The sequence below is a fragment of the Ahaetulla prasina genome, chromosome 5, assembly GCF_028640845.1.
Source record: "Ahaetulla prasina isolate Xishuangbanna chromosome 5, ASM2864084v1, whole genome shotgun sequence".
Classification (NCBI taxonomy): domain Eukaryota; kingdom Metazoa; phylum Chordata; class Lepidosauria; order Squamata; family Colubridae; genus Ahaetulla; species Ahaetulla prasina.
This window is the reverse complement of record NC_080543.1, coordinates 28,557,568-28,581,313: the sequence shown is the minus strand read 5'-3', so window position 1 is coordinate 28,581,313 and position 23,746 is coordinate 28,557,568. Positions and strand designations below refer to the sequence as shown.

At 39.4% G+C, this 23,746-nt stretch overlaps 1 protein-coding gene across 2 annotated transcripts in view; it reads right to left on the bottom strand.

Moving 5' to 3' along the window:
- MTUS2 (microtubule associated scaffold protein 2) overlaps nucleotides 1–20,128 on the bottom strand; it is a 251,168-nt gene extending 231,040 nt beyond the window's left edge. Inside the window, exons 1-3 of one of the 2 annotated variants that reach the window (XM_058186538.1) lie at nucleotides 18,886–20,128; nucleotides 17,885–18,780; nucleotides 14,585–14,822 (exon numbers count right to left, since the gene is read on the bottom strand). In XM_058186538.1, the coding sequence (XP_058042521.1) occupies nucleotides 14,585–14,822; nucleotides 17,885–18,780; nucleotides 18,886–20,128 (2,377 nt within the window). Of the gene's footprint in view, nucleotides 1–14,584; nucleotides 14,823–17,884 lie in introns of both variants that reach the window. The other variant, XM_058186536.1, reaches the window with a different exon arrangement.
- Between the last annotated feature and the right edge of the window lie 3,618 nt (nucleotides 20,129–23,746).

The window sequence follows — 23,746 nt, the reverse complement described above, 5'->3', positions numbered from 1 at the left end:
CCTACATGGAACTACATTTTTCAGTGACAGTTCAGTAAAATTTAATGTAAGCTTCTAACAAAGAGTTACAGCAAAGGCACTTACTATTTAATAACTTTGTTAGAATTCCCCAACCATCTTTTCAGCAGTACTGAGTGCTCACATATTATATTTATTAGGTACACACAAATAATTAAACTGTATACAGATCAAATTTGCATATAACATTCAACATTTTATGTATACTCTTCCTTCAGAACTTAGGGTGGCTCTGACTTTTGTTAGCCTTTTATGTTAGCCTTTAAAGATGTGGCTATGTGCCCAAGCCTGGAGTCTTTAAAGTGTTAGGGGCCCTGTTAACTGGTTGCACTGTTATTTTTTAGGTAATTATTATGGTAATCTTCTATTGTGTATATTTATAATTTGTGAGTATTTTTGTGTTTTTGTGATATTACTTATTGTTATATTGTTTGCCAATTAGATTGAGAAGGACAGCTATAGAAATTTAATAAATAAATCAAATTATATAAGATTCAATATTTTGTACAATTGATGTACACTGCACATTAAAGATCAACAATGGAGTACCTATGAGCCCAGTGTAAATGATGCTTGTATCAGTGCTAACCAAGATGCTTCTTTCTCTGATTTTAATTGTTTGACTTAATAATAACAGAGTAGGAATGGACATTGGAGGTCTTCTAGTCCAGGAGTCTCCAACCTTGGTCACTTTAAGACTTGTGGACTTCAACTCCCAGAATTCCTCAGCCAGCAAAACTGGAGTTGAACTGTTCTAATCCAACCCCCTGCCCAGGCAGGAAACCCTTCACCACTTCAGACAAATGGTTATCCAAAATCTTCTTTAAAATTTCCAGTGTTGGAGCATCCAAATAAGTTGGAGCACTTATTTGGATAAGACTTAATGTATGAGTCACCCTTTGTAAAGGAACCCTTAATGTGAATCATTTTGTTTCTGGCAGTGACTATATGCAAACATTGTGGCTGATTTAGAAGATATTTTCAGAGCCTCTGGAACCATATCCAAATTTCAGAACAGCAAGTTTCTTCCTTCAAAATTCATTGGAGTAAATTAATTATTAAAATGAAAAATGTTTGTTATGAGCATTCACTGGGCTCCACCTTGCTGTTCAAAAGCCCGTGTATAGGCTTCCTCTCTGAAAATGTGACAACTTTGTGTTTGAAAAAGAATACAAAATTATATTTAAAACATGTTTAATTCTTTTTTTTTGCTTTAATGGATGTTTTAATTAATACATTTTAATCATAAACATCACTTTTTCAGATCTGCCAAAATAAGCAGAGCAACACTTCAAAATGAATACCCTAGCTCCTGGCTGCTTGAAGACAGTCACAGATTTAATCATTATACCGTAGTATGTATTCTATAAAAATTAATGTCTTTGAACACTTTGCTAGTTCTTGTCTGAAAATATTTCCAGGTAAACATTCTCTGAAATGAGACAAATATAATTCTGATGCTCTAATCTGCACCTCTATATCTGTCTGGTTTGGTTCTGCAACCCAACAAGACAGACACAGACTTTATAGGATAATTAGAACTGCAGAAAAAACAGTTGCTATCAACTGCCTTCCATTGAGGACCTGTATACTGTACAAGTCAAAAAGAGGGCTGTGAAAATATCTACAGACCCCTCACATCCTGGACATAAACTGTTTCAACTCCTACCCTCAAAACAATGCTATAGAGCACTGCACACCAGAACAACAAATAATTCCTTCAACACTGTCAAACTATTCACCAAGTCTGCATTACTATTAATCTTATCATTGTTCCTATCACCCAACTCCTCCCACTTATGGACTGTATGACTGTAACTTTGCTGCTTGTATCCTTAAGATTTATATTGTTTCTTAGTATGATTTTATTGCTTACTTGTACTCTGTGACTATCATTAAGTGTTGTACCTTATGATTCTTGACAAATGTATCTTTTTTTTTTATGTACACTGAGAGCATATGCACCAAAGACAAATTCCTTGTCCTTGTGGACAAATTCCACTTGGCCAATAAAGAATTGTATTGTATTGTACTGTATTGTATTGTATTGTATTGTATTGTATTGTATTGTATTGTATTGTATTGTATTGTATTCTATTCTATTCTATTCTATTCTATTCTATTCTAATGACACCTGCAAATAATAACAGAGAGAATTTCTCTTGGCAACACAAACAAGACCCAATGATTCACTTCCCATTATTCAGAAACCAAAATAGAATCAGAACAAACAGTGAATGCTGTGGAAAAAGCTGCAACTACATTTTGTAGAACTAATGGGGAGCATCAAAGTGGGAAAAGGCCCATTTACATTTGTTTAGGGTTAGATAGATACCTCACACTAGAGAGCTTGCAACTATCTAACATTTGGCAATAGAATTCAGGGCCACTGGTTATATCATTTTTATTAGTGCCACTTTATAAAACCTAGTAAGACCACACCTGGAATACTTCAACCAATTTTGGTCACCATACTACAAAAAGGATGTTTTGAGACTTTGGAAAAAGTTCTAAGAAGAGCAACTAAGATGATCAAAGTCCTGGAGACTAAATCATATGAAGAACGGCTGCAGGTTTTCGGTCTGGCTAGTCTAAAGAAAAGAAGAATTAGAGGTGATATGATAGCAGTATTCCGATATTTGAGGGGCTGCCACAAAGAAGAGGGGGTCAAATTATTCTCCAAAGCACCAGAGGGCAGGACAAGAAACAATGTTTGGAAACGAATCAAAGCGAGAAGCAATCTGGAATTAAGGAGAATTTTTTTTAACAATTCCTTCCGTCCCCATCTTTTAAATATAGTTTTGTTTAGAGTATAATTTTATCATTTTAGAAATATTTATCTGTTAAGGTTTTTATGTTTAAATACTGTAAATCACCCAGAGTCATTTTGATATGAGATGTGGAATAAATAAATTTATTAATTAATTATAAATAAACACTATCAAAAACTCAGATAAGCAACAAAGGCCACAGTGTGAAACTAAATAAGGTATTAATGCCCACATTGAATGATTCTCTGAGGTATAAAGGTACTTCAGTTTCAGCTTCTTTATAGATAAACACCATTAGTTTTGCTTAAGAGCCATTACATTCCACATTATGCAAGACTTCGGTGCCCCTTGTATGAAGATAAAAATCTTTATTACTGCATCTGAATCTGTGGCAGGACACATTCATTATTTAAAGAAATATTTAGTGGTTCTAGCACCTACTGCAAATACTTAGATCATTCTTGCCGAAGCTGCCTTCCTTCAGAAGTCTAGATTCTGCCTCAACATTACTTGCATTAGGTTTAAGAATAAAGATTATTAGCAATTTTTACTTACCTTCTTGCTAAATCCCTGCAGCACTTTAATTCTTCATTTCTCTTAATTTAGAATAGTCATAGGAATACTGGTAGCTTTATTAAGCTAAAGGGCAACCAATCGGTTCTGCTGACATTTATTGATTTTTTTAAAGCTCATACGAGAGGTTTCCACTTGAGCTAAAAATCAGAGCTCATAAAAAGCTGTTTATCTTTTGTCTTTTAAATCTAATGTAACTCTGTACTTTGGAAATGTTCTAATGCAAATTCAGGGACGCGGTAGCTTAGTGGCTAAGACGCTGAGCTTGTCGATCAGAAGGTTGGCAGTTCAGCGGTTCGAATCCCTGGTGCCGCGTAACGGGGTGAGCTCCCATTACTTGTCTCAGCTTCTGCCAACCTAGCAGTTCGAAAGCATGTAAAAAATGCAAGTAGAAAAATAGGGACCATCTTTGGTGGGAAGGTAACAGTGTTCCGTGCGCCTTCGGCGTTTAGTCATGCCAGCCACATGACCATGGAGACATTTTCGGACAGCGCTGGCTCTTCGGCTTAGAAATGGAGATGAGCACCATCCCCTAGAGTTGTGAACAACTAGCATGCATGTGCAGGGGAACCTTTACCTAATATTTATTCAAGAAGCATTCTCTATGTGCAAAAAAATAATGCAGAAAAGAACAATTCCTATCTTTGTGCTACTTACTAAGGTTCTGGATGTAGCTCGAGAGTTTCTTTCTCTAATTTGTTGTGCCTTAGAGTAGGGATTACATGCAAAATAATTAAATTAGCTGTGTTTTATTAACATAATATTCATTCCACTGGAATCAATTAAAACCTAAAGAAATCTTGTTCTGGCTGTTCCCAATGGTTTCTTCTGATTCTGAGTATTTTTCAGAGAGCAATCCCTAGTATAAAGTTGTTAATCCTTGACTCAAAAGTTTGTGCATCCCTAGTACAGATGGAAGAGTGGTATTTGTGAGTGTTATGCATATTGCAGTTTCAGTCTATAGTCTGCTTTCCTAGTCACATCTATGCCTAACATTACTAACAAGGCTTTCAATCAGAGGTCCACTGCACTCATCCATCTTCTTCTTTATATATTTTAGATAACCAATTCAACTCATGAAGCAGAGACATTACATGAGCATACTGTGGCTTGTCCATGACAGCCCAGGTGGTTGTGTTCTACCAACAGCTTGATGAGGGAATTTTCCCTCTCAGTCCAACCAGACCGTTGTTATACATACTTGGTTGGCTGCCTAATCCACAGTCAAATCCTGCGTGAGGATGGTCTCATTATAGCAATAACACATAGACTTATATTTTATTTATTTATTTATTTATTTTATTAGATTTTTATACCCCCCTTCTCCCGAAGGACTCAGGGCGGTGTACAGCCAAAAAATAAAAAACCCAATATATATACAATTAAAACAAAAAATTTAAAACAGAGCATATTACAAAAGTGGCCGACATTAAAAATTTAAAATTTAAAACCCTAAAATAAGAAAACCCCAATTAAAATTTAATAAAACTGTTAAGCCAGTCCCGCTTGAATAAATAAGTGTGTTTTCAGCTCACGGCGAAAGGTCCGAAGGTCGGGCACTTGGCATAGGCCAGGGGGAAGTTCGTTCCAGAGCGTAGGAGCTCTGACAGAGAAGGCCCTGCCCCTGGGGGCCGCCAGCCGACATTGTTTGGCGGACGGCACCCTGAGAAGACACTCTCTGTGTAAGCGTACGGGTCAGTGGGAGGCATGAAGTAACAGCAGGCGGTCCCGTAAGTACCCGGGTCCTAAGCCATGGAGCGCTTTAAAGGTGGTAACCAAAATCTTAAAACGCACCTGAAAGACCACAGGAAGCCAGTGCAGACTGCGTAGCAGTGGTGTTACGTGGGAGCAACAAGTGGCTCCCGTTACTACTCGCGCAGCTGCATTCTGGACTAGCTGCAGCCTCCGGGTGCACTTCAAGGGCAGCCCCATGTAGAGAGCATTGCAATAATCCAAACAAGAAGTGACCAGAGCGTGAGTGACCGTGCATAAGGCATCCCGGTCAAGGAAGGGATGCAACTGGCGAACCAAGCGTACTTGGTAAAAGGCCCTCCAGGTGATCATCAAAAGACAGCCATCCATCCAGGAGGACGCCCAAGTTGCATACCCCTTCCCTTGGGGCTAATAACTCGCCCCCAACAGTCAGCTGCGGTTGCAGCTGACTGTACAGGGGTGCCGGCATCCACAGCCACTCCGTCTTGGAGGGATTGAGCTTGAGTCTGTTTCTCCCCATCCAGACCCGTACGGCTTCCAGGCACCGGGACAGCACTTCGACAGCTTCGTTGGGATGGTCCGGGGTGAAAAAGTACAGCTGAGTATCATCAGCGTACAGATGGTAACTCACCCCAAAACCACTGATGACCTCACCCAGCGGCTTCATATAGATGTTGAACAGGAGAGGCGAGAGAATCGACCCCTGAGGCACCCCACAAGTAAGGTGCCTCGCGGACGACCTCTGCCCCCCTGTCAACACCGTCTGCAACCGGTCAGAGAGATAGGAGGAGAACCACCAATAAACGGTGCCTCCCACTCCCAAACTCTCCAACCGGTGCAGCAAGATACCATGGTCGATGGTATCAAAAGCCGCTGAGAGATCTAATAGGACCAGGGCAGAGGAACAACCCCTATCCCTGGCCCTCCAGAGATCATCCACCAACGCAACCAAAGCCGTCTCCGTACTATAACCGGGTTGGAAGCCGGACTGGAACGGGTCTAGATAGACAGCTTCATCCAGGTACTGGGGAAGCTGCCATGCAACTACACTCTCTACAACCTTCGCCACAAAGCGAAGGTTGGAGACTGGACGATAATTCCCTAAAATAGCTGGGTCCAGGGAAGGCTTCTTGAGGAGGGGTCTCACCACCGCCTCTTTCAAGGCAGCGGGGAAAACCCCTTCCACCAAAGAAGCATTTATAATCCCCCGGAGCCAGCCTCGTGTCACTTCATGAGTAGCCAGTACTAACCAGGAGGGACACGGGTCCAGTAAACATGTAGTTGCATGCAACCTCCCCAGCAAACTGTCCACATCCTCGAGAGCCACAGAATCAAACTCATCCCAAACAACCTCAACAAGACGCGTGATGAAGGAGGGAACGGGTCACCCAAAACAAGGCGGCCGGGTGGTTATCTGCCGATGCAATGAGGGTGGAAACGTAGGAACATTTCGCCTCCCTCATTGCCACTAGGTAGGTCTTAGTAAAAGACCTCACTAGTGTCCGATCAGCCTCGGAACGGCTAGACCTCCAGGTACTCTCTAGGCGTCTTCTCCGTCGTTTCATCTCCCTCAGCTCCTTGGAAAACCAGGGAGCCAATTGGATCTACGCCGGGTCAGAGGCCGCAAAGGCACGACATGGTCCAAAGCCCCAGCCGCGGCCCATTCCCAGGCCGCAACTAGTTCTTCAGTCGTGCCGTGGGCAAGATCCTCAGGGAACGGCCCAAGCTCCATCCGGAACCTCTCTGGGTCCATCAGGTGCCTGGGACGGAACCAACGCATTGGCTCCGTCTCCCTGCGGCGGTGGGTGGTGGTCCAAAAGTCTAGGCGGAGGAGAAAATGATCTGACCATGACACCGGTTCCATCACTAGATCTCCTAATTCCAGATCATTAACCCACTGTCCAGAGATAAAAATCAGGTCTAGTGCGCCTCCCCCAATGTGTGTAGGGCCATCAGTTACTTGAATCAGGTCCAAGGCCGTCATGGAGGCCTGGAACTCCTGAACCACCGTTGATGACAAGCCGGCCGATGGCAAGTTGAAATCCCCCAGAAGTCTGGGAATCTCAACCACCACCCCGGCAAGCACCTCTAGTAGCTCAGGTAGGGCTGTAGTCATGCAGCAAGGAGCCAGGTACGTGATCAACAAACCCATCTGATTCTGATGGCCCCACTTCACAAGGAGGGATTCACAACCAGCTATCTGAGGTACAGTGGACTCCCTCAGCTCCAGACTCTCTTTAATCACAACCGCCACCCCCCCACCCCTACCTTGGGCCCTCGGCTGATGGAATGCGCGGAAACCTGGAGGGCACAGTTCAACCAGGGGTACACCCCCCTCTGTGCCCAACCAGGTCTCCGTAATGCCTGTAAAGTCTGCGGACTCCCTCTGAATAAGATCACAAATCAGGGGAGCCTTATTAACCACGGACCGGGCATTGCAAAGCATCAGCCGAAGACCCAAGCTCTGAGGGTCCTGACCATCCAGGGAACGAGTAAGGACTGAGGGGCCGGAGCACGTGATCGCTTTTAAACATCGAATACGTGCTCCCAAAGAACGATACGGCCCCTTGCCTCCGCTATATCTGCCTCTCCCACTTACCGTACAGATGGAATGACACTCTCTGCTCTGAACACTCCCCTCCCCCCCTGTCTTCGGACCAACTAAAGTAATGCCGTGAGCGCGCACTGGGACTGGACATACCCCCCCCCAACGGGTTTCCCCCAACACCCGCCCTAACCCTCCCTCCCCTTAAAAATTCCCTATTTAAAAATCCCCAAAGGCTCTTTCTCGACGCATACTGCTTTACAGTGCTTTACTCTCTGTAAGCGCTTTACAGAGTCAGCATATTGCCCCCAACAATCTGGGTCCTCATTTTACCCACCTGGGAAGGATGGAAGGCTGAGTCAACCTTGAACCTGGTAAGATTTGAATTGCCAAATTGCAGGCAGCCAGCAGCCAGCAAAAGTAGCCTGCAAAACTGCATTTTAACCACTGCGCCACCGTGGCTCATTATGTACAGACCTGGTATTTAATAAGAGTAGCTAGAGCCCCGGGCTATCTGGCCACCTATCAGATGGGCTTTGACCATGAGAGGTAAGCAGCTGCAAGTGCTCCTCTCAGCTTACCACCATACCTTCCGCTGCACATCACAACCTTGATGGACCTACTTTCTCTCACTTCTTCCTCCATTTATTTTTATTTTTTTATTTTATTTGAATTTATATCCCGCCCTTCTCTGAAGACTCAGGGCGGCTTACACTGTGTTAAGCAATAGTCTTCATCCATTTGTATATTATATACAAAGTCAACTTTTATTGCCCCCAACAATCTGGGTCCTCATTTTACCTACCTTATAAAGAATGGAAGGCTGAGTCAACCTTGGGCCTGGTGGGAGTTGAACTTGCAGTAATTGCAAGCAGCTGTGTTAATAACAGACAGACTTAGTCTGCTGAGCCACCAGAGGCGCCTCCATCTTTTCCTCAGTATCAAAAAAACTGTCCCTGGCCATGGTGGACATTCAAACGTATCTACCGAGGTATTGACCCTCATCCCTATGGCAACCACTGTATCCTGCCCAGCTGCTCCTGTACAGACATTCAGCAGTATGGATGCAAACCATTGTCATGGGTACCAACCACTCACCCCTACCTAACTGTACTAAGCCAAGTGTCTCTATCCTATACTATATATTGGGTTTTTGTTTCCAAACTGAAGAATTTTGCACTTGCCTCTATCAAATTTTACCTGATGTTTTCTGCTAATTTGTCTAATGTTTTAAGACTAGTCTAAAGTTTATTTCCATCTTCTAGCTCTCTCATCCAATTTGATATTCTCTGCAAATGTCCTAAGCATTTCTTCTATCACTTCATCCATGTTATTGGAAAAAGTGCAGGGCCTAGGGTACAATTCAATACCTCTCTACCTTGATGATTCTTTGACTTTGGATCCAGGTACATATTCACTTAATTGTCATGCCACACAGTCCACACTGAACTAGCATACTGTTCTTTGGCTGTCTCTCAAGGTCAGGATAATAACATATGGTGCACCCCTACCAAGCATCTCTACTCTGCAGTAGCTGACTCTTTGCATAAGCCAGTGATACTCATCAATTCTCTACTACTCTTTTCTTGATGCCATGCAAATTGGCTTTCCTTTCACATTCCTGAGAGATAATGAATGAAGAAGCTCTGCCTAAGGTTTGCATCTCATCATCTGTTTTCTCTGTAGGACAATTAACTTGCTTTCGTTGTTCCTAACAGCACATAAAAACACTGTGGCAGATAAAAAGAGATAAGAAACTGAGGAGCAACATGTCAAACTAAAGGAAAACGTATTGGCAGAGATTTAAAAATCTTTGTATATACCAATGTACTCAAAATGTGTACCAATGACGGCATCTCTAACAATCCATCTGTTAAATTACTGAAATTCATAGATGACACAACAGTGATTGGTCTCATTCGAGACAATGATGAAAATCCACATACAGACGGGAGGTTGAACAACTAGCATCATGGTGTGACTGGAACAATCTAGAACTGAACACACTCAAAACCATAGAAATGGTGGTAGACTTTAGGAGAAACCCTTCCATACTTCCACCTCTTACAATACTAGACAACACAGTATCAACAGTAGAGACTTTCAAATTTCTAGGTTTTACCATTTTGCAAAATCTAAAATGGACAGCGAACATCAAAAACATCATTAAAAAAGGACAACAAAGAATGTTTTTTCTGCGCCAACTCAGAAAGCTCAAACTGCCCAAGGAGTTGCTGATACAGTTCTACAGAGGAATTATTGAGCGTGTCATCTGCACCTCTATGACTGTCTGGTTTGGTTCTGCAACCCAACAAGACAGATACAGACTTCAGAGGATAATTAGAACTTCAGAAAAAACAATTGCTACCAACCTGCCTTCCATTGAGGACCTGTATACTGCACAAGTCAAAAAGAGAGCTGTGAAAATATCAACACATCCCTTGCATCCTGGACACAAACTGTTTCAATTCCTACCCTCAAAACAATGCTAGAGAGCACTGCACACCAGAACAACTAGACACAAGAACAGTTTCTTCTTGAATGCCATCACTCTGCTAAACAAATAAATTCCTCTACACTGTCAAACTATTTACTAAATCTGCACTACTATTAATCTTCTCATTATTCACATCACCAATCTCCTCCCACTTATGACTGTATGACTGTAACTTTGTTGCTTGTATCCTTACAATTTATATTGATATTGATTGTTTCCTGATTGCTTATTTGTACCCTATGACTATCATTAAGTGTTGTACCTTAGAATTCTTGATGAAAGTATCTTTTCTTTTATGTACACTGAGAGCATATGCATCAAGACAAATTCCTTGTGTGTCCAATCACACTTGGCCAATAAAAAATTCTATTCTATTCTATTCTATTCTATTCTATTCTATTCTATTCTATTCTATTCTATTCTATTCTAGAATAGAATAGAATAGAATAGAATAGAATAGAATAGAATAGAATAGAATACTTTTTAATATATTAGTTGGGGTTTTTAGGACTCCTCTGATTATTGTAAACAGACAGGGTTGCACACCAGACCTGTGAGTTTGATGTACTAGACTAGAGCATTAGTATCAGTATCATAGAGGATGTAAGACGCTATAAATGTCTGACAAAGATTGAAGAGGCTTATGTTCACATCTGCAGTCAACTATAAAGTTTATGTCGGGGTCCTTGGATCATCTTCAGAACAAAGATCAATGTTTCTTTGTTCCTATTACTACCAAGCTAAGGCAAATTGTGGCATGAACCAAAGCTAGGGAGAAATGGGGGGAAGGGCAATGATCTTGTGTCTTTACAATGAAAGGAAACAATTATTTCTTTTGTCCAAATTAAGCGTAATTTGGAATTTGACTTCAAGTCAGTTATTCCATCTGAAGACCAATTTCCTTGCATAACGTACAATCTAAAAGTATTTAGTCTAATTTTGAAACTTTCTTCTTTCCATTGTGTCCCTCATTTTGTTTTGTTGGTAACATTTTCCTTGATGAAAAATTCTGGAGAACTACCAAGTCCAAGTCCAAGTCCACACATCTATTTGTAGAAGTAATTAAAGATATTATACAGCTACAGATTTAGGATTTTTTTCTCAACTCATAGGGCTCTTCTTAAATATGGATGATGGAAATGGAAAAAACAAAGGTCAGGTGGAAATGCAATATATAATGCAGTGGATTGTTGAAATATATTGTTAATTTCTGGCAGAATAATTCTATAAATGTTCACTTAGAAACTTTGCTTACCTGTACCAAGAGAAGTTTGCATTAGATTGCAATCCAAAGCTATTTTATGTTATTTATTTAATTTGTACACGCTCCAATTCCCAGTGACTCTGGGAGATTCACAAGGTAAAAGGATAGAAAAATAATGATAAAACAATACAGCAGAAAGGCAGGAGAAATTATAGCAAAAACTAGACAACAATAAAAAAAACCCATATCCATACCAATTTGATGGTCTTTTGCCTGTATCTTTAGTAGTAAGCATATATTGGACATGGATTCTAGATTATACCCCGAAGTAACCACACTTTGAAAAATATTAAATAATTGGTAGCAAGCCATGCTGCCATAGAGTTAAAAAGGTTGCAGAAAAAAAATCAGATATTACAGGTGTCCTGCAGGTTGTAGATTGCCCAACTCTGCTACATATAAAATTCAGTGGAACAAAATATCATGTATTATTAGCTGTGAATAAATTTTACACATTTAAAGTATACAATTGCTTTATTTAACAAGCCTGTTTGTGTGGTTTTCCACATAATCTAACCATATATCATGATTACAATAGTGCAATAAAATTGGGTAAGCCAGATATTTGTGAGATGGATATTTAAAATATTTTCTCTTGGACTCTTTTACAATTTTGTGTTTAAAAAAAATCCATTGAAAAGAGAAAAGTCCACGAAGATTATCCAAGCTCAGGGTTTTTGGGTTTTTTCCCCTGGAGTGTCTACCTAGGCAGATGGCTGGTTCACAGCATACTTAACCCTAACCCCATGCTAACCAAGCACAATTGCGGTGTTCACATAACATACTATGCCCAGATGAATAAATTATTCTATGGCTTAACGTGATGACCTAGCTCACACAACATGCTAACTCTTGGGAGTTAAGAAAGCAGCTGGGTTTCCCACAAAATGCTGAACCATAAGCTAATCAACCTCACTTTAGTCTACTCTAGCAAGTTTACATGCACTATTCTCCTGAAAAAGATAAGTTAATCAAGCCCTATTTTTCATTAGTCTAAATCAGCAGGGATCTAATTGCCAAACTGGTTGCTTATATGCCTGGAGTCAGAAAATCATGTCATTGCATTGCAGCTGCAATTCTATATTCACTACCTTGAGAGTAAGCTCCATTAAACTCAAGGGGGTTTATTTCTGAGTAGACATAGTAAACTAAACATTGCATATCAATGTGCAATTTAATATTCTGTTTTTATATTTGTGTTAAAAGGTTTGAAAAGCAAAGTGAGAACACTTTCAGAAAAGCAGGAAAGCCAAAATATATAACACATTTTAAGAAATATGTTTGCCCCAATGGTCACATGGGATAATAGATATGAGACATAAAAAAAATGGAAGTAACATTTCTCTTTTAAAACAATGAAAAAATGAATGCAGAAGCCATTGTGTGAACTCAAAAGCAACAAAACTGAGGCTGATGTATCTCTGTTGCGATTTTGAAACATAGGAACAACATAAACAGCTTTATGATTATAATGTGTACAATACTTTTTATTGTATGCAATAACAATTTAATAATTATTTTATAGTAGAGGGTATTTTTTCTTTTATGCAAAGTGATTTTATGACTTGATATGGGGTTAAAGTACTATTGGGGAATTGAAACATGTATTTAATCTTTAAACGTATTTGTTTTGTATCACAAACATTTAAAACCCTACAGACCATTTTCCAGGGAATTATGAATTATGGAGTCTTATGATGTCATCATGTCCCCAACATAATCCCTAATTTGATGGAATCATAGTAGTTTACCCCAGGGAAAAATAAAGCTGAGGCACTAGCAGATTACAGCTCTTATTTTTCTAAACATGTGCAAAAAGGAGATAATGTTCTCAGGGATAGAAAAAAATGGTGTAAAATGGATGAGCAGAGCCCTACATTTGCATTAAAATTCATATGATTTGTGGTAGGGATCAAAGTGATGCCAGCAATTGATGAGTGAAAGCAATCTCCATTTAACTTGCATTCATTTAATATTCAGACAGGCAAATCCTACTAGATCATATCTGATTACAAGCATTGTTCATTTTTATGGAGGTGCTTTAAAATTCACTCCAACACAAAACCATGTGAATTCTCCAGAAATATTGTAACTGTTCAGTTGGACTTTCTACTGCAAATAGATCCAATAGCTCACATACAAAAATAAATATTTTCCCAATATATAAACCAGTATGGTGCAGTGGTTAAGACATCAGGCCAGACACCAGGAAACCATGAGTTCTAGTCCCATTCTAGGCATAAAGCCAGCTTGGTGACCTCAGCCCTTAAAAACAGTCAATGGCAAACCATTTCTGAAATTTTGCCAAGAAAACTGCAGAGACTTGTCCAAGCAGGAATCAGGAATCAACACTGTCTTGAAAGCTCCAAAATAAATGTATGAACAAATTAACAATCCACTGTTTAGATGGATTTACTTCTTACATTGTAGATATTTACATTGTAAGATGTAAATGTATTCGTAGTGAAAGTAGTGTTGGCAGAGGATAGCCTGGGGGAGAAGGCAGATGCCTTGTCATTTTTGCAACACTTGACCAACAATTCCACAGATTTTAACTTAGTATACAAAGAACCCTATAGCTGTGTTCACACAACATGCACAGCAAGGTCACATGGTTAGTTTATGTTATGAATCAGTATGCTTGGATACTTTATGTTACTGTGCATATCTAGAAAATGGATTAATTGGGTAACATAGTCAAAAATATTGTTTAACATTCTTAATATAACCATTGCATTCAGTGGGGCTGTCAGATCAGTTGATTAAGCAAACTTCCCCAGACCATCTTCCAAAACATAAAATATACTGGTTGGCGATTATGGGAGATGATGAGAATTTTGGTTCAATACTTCTAGACAGTATAAGACAGGCAAAACTGTAGTGTAAGACTGCAGCACTAACTAGTATAGTTAGACTGATACACTAAGAAGGCAAACCTCTGATCATGTTTTAGTCCTGCCTAAATCAAACCAGACAACCAACCCAAAGCAAATTACAAACAAACTCAAAGACCTATATTGGTGATTTGCTGTTATAATTAAAACATAGATTGGGTTTACTTAAGACAGACTTAATCAGACCACTTGGTAATCTAATACCCTTTGGATACAATATTCTAAGTTTCCTTTACACATTGTGATTAAGTTCAATTTATCATTATGACTTATGATTTACTAGCTCAGCCAAACAGATTAATTGATCACCTGAAGTATCAGGATGGAATAGCGTTGAACTGGGTATTGGTGCTTGAGGATGGATGCAGCTTGCTGAAGACCTTTGACTGGAAATCAAAATCCTGCTTTTCACAGATGGCAACCTGGAAACAGCACCAAGTCCTAACTGGGGTTTAAGGATCATTGTTGAGCGATAAAAGCTTGGAGGCACCTCATAGTGAGCATATGGCGGAGGACAAAAATTGTCTTTCACGGGCCGGTCTCCAACCTACAGAAATATAAATGTATGTTTATAATTTTATCAACTATAAACTTTTAAATTGTTACCTTTATAAAGGGAAATTCAAGAAAAATACAGTAGAAATCGTAATATGCATTCACTCAGCTCTTTACAAGGATTGCAGTTAATATTTCTCAGCGTGGTTGCTGCTGTGGTATCTGAGCAGAAATGAAAAAAAAATGACACACTAACATATTATAAATTGAATAAATAATATAGTGCATTCATAACAGAACATCAAAATACTTAAAATATATTTGCTTAGGAAGAAAACAAAAAATTGATCTCACCCCATTCCTAAGAGGTCTGTAAGGGGTGTGCATAAGAGCACCAGCATGCCTACCATTCCTGTCCTAATGTTCCCTTTGATTGTATCCGATTCGTATAGTTATTTCATGCTTATACTTATGTATACTGTTGTGTTTGACAAAATAAATAAATAAATAAAATAAAATAAAATAAAATAAATAAATAAAATATGCACCCTGGGTTTATGTCAGAGAGATTCTATGGTCAATTCAGGAGCCATAGAAGTTTCTATGACAATAAATCCCTGCAGATTCATTGCTATGAACGTGAAAATGATGAGAAGAGCTAATTCATTTACATTTTCCCTTGCCATCCTACTATCTTCTCCACTGTGGGAAAATTAACTATGCCAGCTCCTTTTTGGGCTGATTGAAAAACAAGGGAGATGAGAATCCAAAATCTTCCCCAATTTATCCTTGAAGTGTCTTTAATAATAGGTCTTCTGGAGAATAAGAACTTCCATTAATAAATCAATATTGAGAATAAATCTAAAGCGCACATGAAAGCTTACATCTCAATAAAGAAGCATGGGAGTGTGCCATGCCATTGAGATATATATTAGACTATAATGTTAAGCCTGGCATTTTTAACCATGTTCATGAATAAGGCAGTAGTGAAATCCTCTGTGGATTGCCACTGGTTTGCTGCCTGCGCATGCGTGGTGTGTGCCAAAAGCATGCTGCACATATGCATGCACAGTGCATGCCAAAAGCACACTACACATGCATGCACAGTGCGCACAAAGGGCACCCTGAGCGGGCGCCAAACACACGCTTTGTGTGGAAAAAGAAGGCTTAACAAGGTAAGTAGAACAGAGAGTGGGAGAACAGCTGTGCCGCGCGATTTAGATTAGCTAGAAAGAAGGATTTCTAGCTTTCTAGCAAATATAAATCATGCGGCACAGCTGATTGTTGGAAATACTGGTTCAGAGGAACTGGTAGCTTTTATCATTACCAGTTCTCCCGAACCGGTAGCATTTCTCCCCTGGCATAAGGCCTCTCTATTCTTTAGTGTTATTCTTTAACCCTATTCTTTAGATAGATAAAAGAGCATTTCATGTAAAACATCTTGGTTTCATTCAAATTGTTTGAGTTTCTTTCAGCTGGACTACAGCTGACCCAAAACAGATTAACCAAACTTTCAGCAATGCAGTATTTTGTATCGAATGTGAAACAACCCTCTTTTTCTATTCATGTACATTCTGCATTATTGGGACTTTTCAATGTCCTGGGCACTATGTTAGGTAAGTTAAATCAACATAAAAAATAGTAGACAGGGGATTTAGCAAACTGTTTTTGATGGCAGATTGAGACCATTAGCTTTAAAAGCTAATGTCAAAGCTTTGATTTAAATTCAAAAACAGTTGGCTGTTGGAGAAAGAGATACAGATTGAACCAGTCAAGTGAAGCAAGCCTGCTGGTGAATTGCTGTAAATAATTTCTGAATATAGAGTCATTTCACTCTCTTTTTAAAAAAGAAAAAATTTGGACAATTTTAAAACTGCTTTCAGAGCAAAAGAATTTTCCAGCCATGTTTACATCAGTGCTATAGCAGGTGTTGTTTTTGTATTGTGAAATCAAATATATCAGCCTCGAATTTTTGACGATTTTCCTAAAAGGAAACAGATTCATAGCAATAGCATTTAGACTTATATACCACTTCACAGTGCTTTACACCCCTCTCTAAGCGGTTTACAGAGTCAGCCTATTGCTGTTGTGATCCGCTGGTGGGCTGAGGAACTGACAGCAGTCGGACAGTGAGGAGGTTGGGAAGGAACATGGGCCAGTCCTGGAATCTGGGGAAGGCTCGGATGAGGGCTCTGCATTGGAGGCAGAGAGGGGACCAGGGCCATCTGGTAGTTATGTGCTGCCTCCGAAGCCTCCGGAATCTGTCATCAGCGAAGCAGAAGAACAGTGTGAGCCTGTTCCCAGTGCGCGCATGCGCAGAGCTGCCAGAAGGCAAGAACAATTAAAGAAAAAAAGGACAACTCGGGAGTAAGGCTTGGAGATGATTGGCCCCTCCCATAAGACATAAAAGAGGAACAAACGGATGTGAGCCTTTGCAGAAAGCAATTAGTTCATATAGTCAATTCAAGCTCTGAGAAGTCTGTTTGACTCTGTGCTCCTTTTGGCCTTGCAAAACTAATTGACAATTAGGTCTCTGTCAGAGTTTCAAGGGAGATAAAGGTGGGTGCTTATCAAAATTATCCTAAAAGACTGTGTCAACTTGGGCAAACACAAGAATCTTCACAGACTGTTTGTGAATCATTATGGGCTGTGAATGACCATAATTCACAGCCGTCTCAATAAAAGAGGTTTTTTAGAATTAAAATTGTGACTTATGCTTTCTCAGGAAGCCTAGATCAGAACAATTTCCCCCAACAATCTGGGTCCTCATTTTACCCACCTGGGAAGGATGGAAGGCTGAGTCAACCTTGAGCCTGGTGAGATTTGAACTACCAAACTGCTGGCAGCCAGCAGGCAGCAGAAGTAGCCTGCAGTACTACACTCTAAACACTGTGCCACCGCAGCTCACAAAGAAACATGAGGCAATAAAGAACATTTCTTTCACCATACTTACCCAGTATCTTGAGTTTCCCATGTCATTGTGATTCTATGTACTTTTTCAAGAAAAAAATCTACAGTTATTAATACTGAATATTTGAAAGATTATCACAATCTCAACAGATTCACATTTATTTCACTTCAATAACCTGGGTATTTTTTTTTTTAAAGACTTACCTCCTGGAAAAACTTTTCACCCATTGGACCAAACTGATGGTCTGAGGATTTAATGCCAGATACTACAAATCCAGAACTATAAATCTGAGGCTTCTGAAAGTCAGTTTTAATTTTTTCGTAGAAAACATTGCCTGGTTTAATGTCTCCATCATTTAACATTTTCTGTTCAGTTGCCAACCCACAAGCAGGGGGCATGCAAGACAATCCAGACTGATCAAGCTGGCTGATTGCCTGAGGGTTCCTTCTAATGTAAGTTATTATTTTAGGTCTCACATGTTTGGGCTTGGGAATGGCCGGAGTTTCAACCTTATCTTCAGGCTTCTCCATATCCTCATTCTCACCATTGTAACTGGATGGTAGGGGCCCCTTGGAATTTATAAGGATAGGCTTAGGGATTCCACTGTTACATGTGGTTTTATTAGGCACTTTAGGGGATAAGCTAAATAACTGGGTGCTCTCAGTGGGAGGTAGGGTTGCAGAAGATGGCAACTTGTCAACATGAAGTGCACAAAATTCCTTCAAACTGCTGTTTGACACTGTGCTGTGGCTACTGGCATTCATAGTTGCAGAAGGGCGCAAAGGAGTTGTGGGACATAAAAAAGGTTCACTTTGTGCTATTTTTTTACAGCTTTCCAGTGCATTATTTGAAAGCTCTTTCTTTTCGTGAACTATTTTCTTGCTCTGAACTGGAAAATTTGTGGCTTCTAAATCACTGTCCACAATGCTAAAATTTACCGAGATATTTTCTGTATTTTGTGGTTTGGGAGCTTCCAAATCAGATTGGACAATTATAACATCTTCACTGGGTCCTTTGAATAGAGTCTGTTTATTTTCATAGTTATTCAGTTGTTTGCTGTCTGTCACATTAAAGCTATCCGTAAAAGATGTATGCCCATTAACTGCTGGAATATAACTTGTGTTACCAATGTGTAGGTTTTCATTCCTTGTTGGTGTCAATTTATTAACATGTATAGTATCATCATCAGGAGCTGAAATATAGTCTACCTCTTTTACAGCTCTATATTCCCCATTCGCTTTGCTTGCTGCTTTGCTGTTACTATAATTATTTCCTTTTCTTAAATCTGGAGAGCCCTTCTCCCTTATCAGACTTCCATTAACAGAGTCAAATCCTTCATTTAAAAACAGATCCTCTTTTGGCAGCTGATGTAATTTGGTCTTGTGTATTTCTGTCCCCATATCCTTTTGATTCTGGACCACAACATTATTTTCTTCTGCTGGGCATCCAATAAATTCAAATAACATAACCTTGTTTATTTTTTGCTCACCCACACGCTTAGACTGTGAAGACAAAGGACACTTCACTTCACCTTTTCCTCTCTTATCACTTTGATGGTCAATTTGTGCTTCTGATTTCCGAAGTTCATTGGATTTAACAGTTAAATGGAGGTCAAGAACAGCATGATGTGGAGGCCCTTGTTTGTTGGCATTTGGTACATTATCCACACCTGATTGTATGGCTGGGGCACTTGCTCTTTCCATTTCTGAGGTAGACGAATATTTAGAATAAGGTATAATTTTTCCTTCTGACACACCATCAGTTGGATGGAACACCATACCTAAAAAACGGTCTCTTGATGTTTTCTGAGTTTTCTCTATGTCCCCACTCAAATGATGTGACGTGTTGATGGAATCCAAAGATACAGAAAGCAAGCGTTTACCTGATACACGACCAACAAATTCTTTTTCTGTTTTAGCCATAAGTTTTCTTGATCTCCCCAAAGAGAGGCGTTTTATTCCTTCTGGCTCAATACTTCTAAGTGTTTTTTCCTTTGAAACATACTGAATAAGATCAGCATCGCTTTTTGAAAGTACCACTGAAAAGTTATCACTTGTGTTGATCTTCAGATTGGACAAACTGTGTCCTCGGCTAATAGTAACTAGCTTTGAAGTGTCCTTAAGCCCTTCAGGCCTACAATCTGCGTGCAATTTCTTGCTGATGGCAGAAGATAGTATAAACTCTGATTCACCAGTGATGCCCTGAAAATTGTTCCTCTCAGAGTCTAACTGTCTGCTGGTTTCTTGCTTACTAGTGTGTAAGCAAGCAGATTCTCCTGAAATATTTCTTGTCCTTATTGCTGTCCCAGGGGTTCTGACGTCCGATGTGATTTGATTGGCATTTGTGTCTCCCACAGACACCATGCGTTCATTGTTATTTTTCATCTCATTTCTGTTGGTCTGTAATAGATTGTAACATGACTTGTTGGGAACTAATGGTGCACTCATTTTCAAATTTCAAGTGCCACGTCTTTCACAGTCTTACTGAAAGGAAATGGTATCTGTGCCAGCCACTATCTGAACATGCTTTTCTCAGTTTTGTCATAAACTTGTCAACCCAAAAAAAAATCTTTTTTAGACCAGTCAAGTCCCTTGTCAATCACATGACTCAGTCATTATTAGTTCAGAATGTAAAGCAAAGAATTTCCCATAAGTAAAGATTCAATAAGTGCAAAAAACATCCATTGGAGCAACTCTAAAAGTGCAAGAATCCACGGAATCTGCAACAGAAAAAAAAAATCAGAATTATTTCTGAGAACAGAATTATTTCTGAGAACTATCTGAGAACTAGAAGTCTGGATGAGAATAAAGTTGCTATTAACTGACAATATTCTCTCATTATTTTTCAACAGACCGATACATCTGGAAAAGTTCACTTTTTTTTAGTAATGCAAAGCAAAATTACTAAAAGAGCAATAAGCTGTGGTGGCTAAGAGTGCATTGTAAGCAAGGGAGACTGTGTGAATGTCTTAATCTAATACTCAATTCACCAAATAACTTTAGACAAGATTGTTTCAATATTCGTTTTAGTCCTTGTTTATAAATGTTCCTTCCAATAGGAATCTGGAACAACAATGGAGGTGAGCAAGTTCCTCCATAGATTTTTTTATGGATTTTCCAGAGATATGAGGTTGATTACTGCATGAATCAATTGTTGATTACTGTACAATTATATATTTGTTTTTATACTGGGGTTTTATCCTTGTAAGCTTCCCAGAGTCACCAAGAATGAATTTTCCCAAATAAATTTTCTTCATAAATAATAAAGATATTAGACTTTGGTATGATTCATTATGAGGTTTTTTTATGACATGAGGATAGTAACATGACATTTAATAGGACTGCTACTGTTGTAAGGATTTATTAAATCTATGTAAAGCACATTAACCACTTCTTTTAAAGCCCATAAATGCTAAGCATTTTTGTATAGATTTTGATCCCACAATCCACAGATAATCCTAACAGACTGCATAATTAAGGTATGTTCTTAGCAAAGTATACGGGCTGAGATGCATTACACATGCATCTAATACTTATGAAGATTAGTGAAGGTTTCATTCCTGTAATGCTTAATTAATTAAATTAAGGAAACTGAACCGAAAATAGGGACTTAATTTAAAGTTTTTAAAAATATTTTCCTCTAAATGTTCTCTAGGGTATTAATTTTAAATAAATGTTGTGACCTGTCTTAATTGTTAATAATAATAATTGAACTAGTAGTATAGAGCTCCTTGGGGAAACTGCATTTTTACTCATTCTTTAAAATGGCCGCGGTGTGGCTCAGGCTGTAAGAAGCCTGTTATTAAACACAGCTGCTTGCAATTACTGCAGGTTCTAGTTCCACCAGGCCCAAGGTTGACTCAGCCTTCCATCCTTTATAAGGTAGGTAAAATGAGGACCCAGATTGTTGGGGGGGCAATAAGTTGACTTTGTATATAAATATACAAATAGAATGAGACTATTGCCTTACACACTGTAAGCCGCCCTGAGTCTTCGGAGAAGGGCGGGATATAAATGTAAATAAATAAATAAAAAGGAACAAGAACTCCTTCTGGCTAAATAAAACAAGGAAAATAATACTGCCTTTTCTTGTATGCTTTTTTTGGGCTAACTTCCTCTTTTAAATATATTTTTTTTTCATTTACAAGGTAAATCAAAGTATAAAAAGAACTATTTTTCCAGTGCTAAACCAATGTATCATTTTTCTATTGTTTAACCGAAATCCTTCATTTGTGACATAAACTGAATCACTTTGGCTATGTCGTGTCCCACTCCTCCGCTGACGGCCAGGTCAGGGAAATCCGAATCAGGCGTGCCTCTGCAGCTCTGCCAAAGTCCTAGCAAAGTCCTCAGGGCAGGCAGGAGACCAGAAAGTGACTTCAGCAAGATATGTTTAGACTTTGCCTGACTCAGAGAATGCCAGAAAGCAGATCCTTTATATAGGCCATGGGGTGTGGCTCCATGACTCAGCACTTATCCAGGCCTGCCTCCTTCCTTCTGTTGCCTCCGCCTATCAAGTCTTCTGGCCGAGGTCACTCAGTCGGCAGCTGTTGGTAATAGACCTCCCTCAGGCTCACATGCTGTGGAGGAGGGGGAGGGGTCTAGTTGCTCCGTTTGCCTGGGCATGGAGCCAGAGCTGGGGGCTGGAGGTATTTCTTCCTCTTCAGCCTGTCTGGGCATGGAGCCAGGGCTGGGGCCGGGAGGCATACTAGAACATTCCTCCGTGTTCGGAAGCAGATAAGAAGACCCCGGCTGAGGTGAGATTGGACGAGACACAACAGGCTAGAAAGTGGGAGACGGTGAGTTCAAGTAGCACCTTAGCCATGAAAGCCATGTGGCTGACCTTGGGCCAGTCACTCTCTCTTAGCCCAATTCACCTCACATGGTTGTTGTTGTGGGGAAAATAGGAGGAGGAAGGTGTAACAGTAAGAGCAGCAAAATCTGATCAATCTCCACCAGAAATTAAATCTCAGGAGCTTTTGTTAGCACACATCAAAACCAAGATAAATTGCATTAGCTCAAAATGTAATTGATTATTTTTTTATTTTAATATAAATTTGCCAAATCCATATTTCATTTAGTTTCAATGTGTAAACTAAAGCTACATTTCTGCAATTTTTATTGTAATTTATCCTTTTAAAATAGCATGTACGAATGTGTAAATTAGAGGAAAAATGTTTACTTTGAGTAGCTTGGTTTTGTATATTTATGTACAAAAATCCACAACAGTAACAGAATTAGATGTAAGAAATTCTTACATCAGATAAAATTACATACAACAGAAGAAATGACCACAGAGTTTATGAATTTTCAAATAGACAGAAGTAGAATTAGGATGATATGTATGCCTGATTGAAAAAGACGGAGAGAAACCGAAAGAAACCATAGTTGATAAATTTGCCCATCTGTGCCGATAGTTGTTGCTGTTGTTGTTGTTGTTGTTGTTCGGATTTTAAGCTGAAAAAGAGAAGGATTCTGAGCTTCTCTCCACGGATCACTAACACCATCTGCTACAAAAACATTCTCATCTCTTTTTTTTAAAAAAAGGTACACTTTCTTACAGTTGCAGGCCTTCAACACAATATTAGTAGCAAGGGAAGCTATGAGCATCAAAGCTATGGGAGACACTCCTTTTCAAAGAAAAGTGTTGAATTTTTACACTTTTTTCTTGGTACTCAGAGGATTCACCTTTCATTTTTCCACCCCTTGAAAATAATAAAGGTCTCAATTTTCTTAGTGACCTATCCACTGGGTATCTTTTTGAGAATGTAAGGTGTATGAAATCTTTGATACTAGTTTTAGTTAGAGCATTTTGCTGTTCATTCTAAAGCTATTAATTAAAGGGATTATATTAATTATTTTTATTGGAATTTTTCTTAGGGGACAGCAGACCAGGGTTGACATTCAAATTTTTTCTCTACTTGTGGGCTTCCCTGTGGGCTTGGCTTGGTGTGGGGGGAGTCATGTGACTGAGTGGGCATGGCCAACCTGATGTCACCACCCAGCAAGCCACAGAACCAACAGAAAAGTTTGGCAGAGTCTTCTAGCGTTAAACCTGGCTGCTTC